Source organism: Perissodus microlepis, chromosome 3, assembly GCF_051167445.1.
Source record: "Perissodus microlepis isolate ML-2025 ecotype Zambia chromosome 3, ASM5116744v1, whole genome shotgun sequence".
In the NCBI taxonomy this organism is placed as follows: domain Eukaryota; kingdom Metazoa; phylum Chordata; class Actinopteri; order Cichliformes; family Cichlidae; genus Perissodus; species Perissodus microlepis.
Genome location: NC_140463.1, coordinates 2,341,841 through 2,347,145, shown reverse-complemented (window position 1 = coordinate 2,347,145; position 5,305 = coordinate 2,341,841). Strand labels below are relative to the sequence as shown.

At 38.6% G+C, this 5,305-nt stretch overlaps 1 protein-coding gene across 1 annotated transcript; it reads left to right on the top strand.

Moving 5' to 3' along the window:
• Positions 1-409: 409 nt before the first annotated feature.
• Positions 410-5,305, top strand: LOC146389407 (uncharacterized). The gene is made up of 6 exons (XM_084912350.1): positions 410-555; positions 663-805; positions 928-1,766; positions 1,862-2,033; positions 2,131-2,258; positions 2,367-5,305. Exons 3-6 carry the CDS (start codon positions 1,665-1,667, stop codon positions 2,682-2,684), a joined length of 720 nt encoding a protein of 239 aa, XP_084768476.1. The 5' UTR covers positions 410-555; positions 663-805; positions 928-1,664; the 3' UTR covers positions 2,685-5,305.

Here is a 5,305-nt window from a genome sequence, read left to right as displayed (position 1 = left end):
TCCACAGTCTTAAACTCTTTCCTTTATTATTTTTTTCTCTTTTGTTTTGTGAACAGAATATGTTGCTGCGTGTTTTGTTTGGTGGGGAGCAGAAGTATGTTAGGCTGTCTGACCTGACATTTGATGCTTTCATGAAAGAAGGTTAGAATATCAGGATAAAACAAGATAACAATGTTTACCTGGTCAATATACAAGCTTAATTATAAGCTTAATTATATTCTTACTCAACTACCTAAGTTGATAATTGTTTCTACAATGAATGAGAATTACCTATATTCTTAAGCTTCATCTCATCAATATTTTGTGAAGACATAGCCTTACTCTACCATTTGATAAGAAAATGCATGGCCTTTTTTTTTTTTTTAACAATTTCTGTAACATTTCTTTTGTCTTACCTTACTTCAGTGTGCCTAAAATTTAACATACCAGAAGGCAGACAGCTAGATATGAAGGTGTTTGACCAGTCTGACGCAGAAGTAGACGCAGAGGTGTTTGAAGAAATGGTGAAGGGGTCACCTGTAACCTTCCGAGTCATGCTGAGCAATGAAGAACTTGGTAATCACTCACATACGTATATGTTTATATGAAATTTAAAGGTTGAGATTGAAGCATTAACAGTTAAATTTAATGCTTCTGCTTTGGTCATGTTCCTTAATGCACAGGTGTATCTCTGTCATCATCATCTTCTCCATCGGATGATACAATCATTCTAAACTTCACAATGTGTGAACCTCCTGAAGAAGCAGCAACCACTGAAGGAAGACAACCTAAAAGGCCATGCCATATAAACTATGAGGCAAAAGCTGTGGGTAGTGAACATTGTTAGTGTTATTTGCATGTTTGATGTGAAGTGTTTTTATGTAATCGTTTTCCAGTTTTTCTCAAGGTTTAAAACATTTCTGACTTCATATTTTATGTCTATTTAAGTTGATTGAAAAAAATCCTAACAACAAAGCCTGGTGGTGAACACATCATACAAGAGTATGCAAAAACCAAATCTCTGACAGATGCAACTAGAAGACAGATGATAAACATACTTGCTGCTGAGATGACAGAAGCACATGGGTAAGAATCATAAATGTAGTCTATAAAGAAACATTTTTAGTATTGTATTATTTTTAATTGTGATGTTCAATGCCAATTCAGTGACGGTCATCACTGAATTTATACATTAGGACATCTCCCCCTAAAAGTGTAAGAGTGATGTATGCGCAGGGGATTGTTGCTCTGTTTCCATATCTGGAAGACCCATATTCACAACATGGATATGTAAGTAAAGGGGACTTTGCAACATTAAACACATAGTTGCCCTCAGAAATGTTGATAACGTTCTGCTTGTATTTAATTACATAGGAACATTACTATGATCCAGAGAGCGGTTCAGGATACCTTGCGTGGCGGTTGAAGACAATTCAAAGAAAAGCTGCAGAGGAAAGAAGTGTCTCACTTTCCAAATCTCCTAAAAGTAAGTTCACTTGTGATTTAAATGATTCTGATCTAATCTGTAGGCAGGAGTCAATCAAATTGTTTTTTCTTAAGTTGGCGGGCCAGGCCGTGGTCGATCCAGACCACTCACCACTGAGACAGTGTTATCAGATGAGGATGTAAAAGCAGCTATTGCTCTTTTGAGACACTCTGCTGATGAAGACACTATCCGTGAAAAGATGAAAGCTACCTTCATTTATCAGCATTCAATGGTCAGCGATGATAAGAATGCAGCAGATGTCTTCATAGTCTTCCCGCGGTTTCTGGACACACCAGGACTGGTAAGACATCTTCATTTGTTGAGTCACTGAAATATTCCATGCAGCTTGCAATTTCACTCATTACACCTCTCTTATCTTCTATTTTTGCATTATAGATAGAACAAGATTTCAGACTCCTGTTTGATGAGGTCACTGCCAACAAATTCTTGGAGAGGTGGCCCATCGATCTCAAATCAAAGATTGTAAAGGAAAGTCATGGACTTGTACCCACCTCGGAGCTCTTGGAGTTGATGTGCAATGCTGAGTCAGCTACTGAAGTTGAGAATGGTATGACTGACTGTTTTTATTTGCCATTGTTGGTTATATAGGCAATTCTGTCTATTGAATGTATTTTTGGAGTAATTCTTTGTTTATTCGTCTGTAGGCTGGGACAGTGACATGTCTGCTATCTTGCTGCTGCTACATCTGCTACCGCCATCTGCACAAGGGCGAAAGAGACCAGGAAAGATGTCTGCATCTCAAGCTGTCGATAACCTCATCAAATTCCTAAAGGTATGTTATTTAAAATATATATTCCATCACCGCCATTGTAATGTACAGTAAGGTGATCTAATCTAATGGGATAGTCACTAAATACTGCTGTTTAATGTGTTGTTGTAGGCTGGAACCAATGTACAGCAGCATCTAGACAACATCACCCGAAGCAGTCAGCCCTACCTTCTTGCTCAGGGACCCACAAGAAGCAGCATTCACACCTTCTTCATTGTGATTGACAAGCATGCACTTCCATGTAAAGCGACAGTTTCAGTAGGAGCCCTTGATGAACTCTTTAAGGCCCATTATGCCTTTGATACGTCATACAGTTCATCCCTGACCAACTTTTTCACTTTTCTGCAAACAACCATTTACAACATTGATGTTGGGGAAACAAAGGAAACTCCCAGAGTTGCAGAGTTGCGAGCAAGAATGGTGCGTTAGTATCCATTGAGATCAAAATAATGAAGTGCTTTCTTTGCAAAAGTGATCATGGTAGACCAAACGGCCTTGTAAAACACCTCAAGGTAATTCATGGTCTCTGTACTGGGAGGACACTATATCTCAAATGTGGCCAAGTGGGATGCTCACGTTCTTTTAGTAGTTTTTCTGGCTTTAGAAAGCACCTGAACAAATGCCACGTAAGCAGTTCATTTGATTCTGCAGAACTAGACTTTTCACCAGTTCAAAGTGTTACGGACACAAGTACTACTGCTAATGTTGATGTGGTGCCTGAACATTTAGAGGCTGAGTCGGAATTATCTTCAGCAGACCTTGTAAATAGTTGTGCAGCTGTTATTTCTGATCTAAAGGCAGCAGGTGTAGGCCAAAGTGTAGTGAATTCTGTAGTGAATTCCATGGAAGAGATTGTTCAAGATATCCAACAACATGCTAAAGAAACAGTCATTAAGCATGTATTTAGTAATGAAAGAGAAATGTGCAAGAAAGTTGAAGCATGTTTTGATGAGTTAGAGAATCCTTTCTCAGTTCTTAATTCTGAGTACAAGAGGTCAAAATATTTATCAGACAAGTGGGAAACTGTAGAACCAGTTGTCAAAGGAGCTTGCAAAGAAAAGTTTAAGTTTACTTGAAGACGTTTCACCTCTCATCCGAGAAGCTTCTTCAGTTCTAAGGTCAAATGGCCGAGAGTCCCACCAGAACCAGTTGAATGTGTAATTGGCTCAAGATTTGACACAAGGCGAAATAAAAAGACTGGAACATATGATCAGGCAGTTGTTCAAGATAAATTCGTGTATGTTCCAATTTTATCAACATTGGAATCAATATTTAAGAGTCAGCATGTTGGAGAAATGTTGAAAAAATCAGACACTTGTGATTCAAGACTCAGAGATATTTGTGATGGATCTCTATTGAAGACTCACCCACTTTTTTCAACAGAAAAGCACACAGTTCAGATCCAAATGTTCTATGATGACTTTGAGGTTGCAAATCCTCTTGGTTCCAAGCGAGGTATTCACAAGTTGGGTGCAGTATATTTTACCTTAAGAAACTTCTCTCCCAAATGGAATTCTTTTTTGGCCAACATACACCTTTGTGCCTTATTTCATGCACAAGATCTGAAACTTTATGGTTTTAGTGAAATTCTTGCTCCTATTGTTCGAGACATTAAAGTGTTAGAGAGCGATGGTATTGCGATTCCACTATTCGGTGGTTATGTTCGTGGTAGTGTGGTACAGGTCACTGGTGATAATTTAGGCTTACATAGCTTGTTTGGTCTGGTGGAGTCTTTCAGTGCAAGGTACTGTTGCAGGTTTTGTTTAGCTGAAAAAGATGACTTTCAAACAGAATTCTCTGAAGATTCCCCCAAAATAGTGTTGCGCACCAAAGACAACCACACTGCTCACTGTCAGGAAATGTCTAATAATCCATTGCTTCCTTATGTTTTTGGTGTAAAGAGTTCATGCTTATTGAATTCACTAGCATATTTTCACACAACTGAGAACTTCTCAGTTGATGTGATGCATGATGTTTTGGAGGGAGTGGCCCAGTACGAACTGAAGTTATTGTTTTTGTATTTAAAAGAACAACATCTTACATTGGGAGAACTGAATGTGAGAATACAGAGTTTTGATTATGGATTGATGGAGAACAACAATAGGCCAGTAGCTGTGAATTTAGGTGGAGAGTCTAATGATCTGGGACTGAATGCTATTCAGACATGGTGCTTACTGAGGAATGTTCCCCTCATGTTTGGAGATTTGGTAACCTCTACTGACCAACACTGGGGCCTACTACTTTTATTACTACAGATAGTTAACATTGTATTTTCTCCTATGTTATCTCAAGGTATGTGTGTATATTTAAAACATTTGATTGTGGAACACCACAAACTGTTCAAGATGTTGTATCCCCAGAAAAAACTTTTACCAAAGCACCATTTTCTTATCCATTATCCTCGCTGCATCCAAAAAATAGGGCCTGTACTTCATAGTTGGTGCGTGCGCTATGAAGGTAAGCACAATTTTTTCAAGAAACAGCTCAAATCATTCAAAAATATCACCAAAACGCTGGCCAAAAAACACCAGAATTATATGGCATACATTTGGCAATCTTCAGCAAGCTTTAGTCGGTTAGACGTTGGTCCAGGAAAAATGGTGTCTTTAGATATGGTAAAAGGAGGTTCTGGAATTGCAATAGCAATGCAACTGCCCAATAGAGTTCAAGTTATGAAAGGGAACTGGGCTAAACAGAATGGTATTGTTTACCGCCCGCATTTGGTTATTTGTGGCAAAGTAGTGTCTGAAATGCCTGTGTTTTACCAGATTGAGTCAGTTCTGATAATACACGAGAAACTGGTACTTCTCACTTTGCCATCATGTACAGTAGCCTTTCAAGAACATTTCCATGCTTATGAGTTGACCAGGACAAAGCAAGATTTAGTTGTCTTTCATGTTGACAGCCTGCATTATCCCAGGCCTTTTGACATACAATTGTCGTATGGAGTGAATGGCAACGCTCTCTTTGTGGTCCCATATTGCTTTCTCTGGTGAGCATCATAGCTACTGTCATTTGTAAGAGTTTGTTATGCTAATAAATGCTGTTAC

What these genes read in the sequence shown, in the direction of transcription:
- LOC146389407 (XM_084912350.1), top strand. Translation starts at nt 1,665, where the DNA reads ATGAAAGCTACCTTCATTTATCAGCATTCAATGGTCAGCGATGATAAG. An exon ending in TTCTGGACACACCAGGACTG is followed by an intron (nt 1,767 to 1,861) that starts GTAAGACATCTT and finishes TTTGCATTATAG; the next exon opens with ATAGAACAAGATTTCAGACT. An exon ending in AGCTACTGAAGTTGAGAATG is followed by an intron (nt 2,034 to 2,130) that starts GTATGACTGACT and finishes ATTCGTCTGTAG; the next exon opens with GCTGGGACAGTGACATGTCT.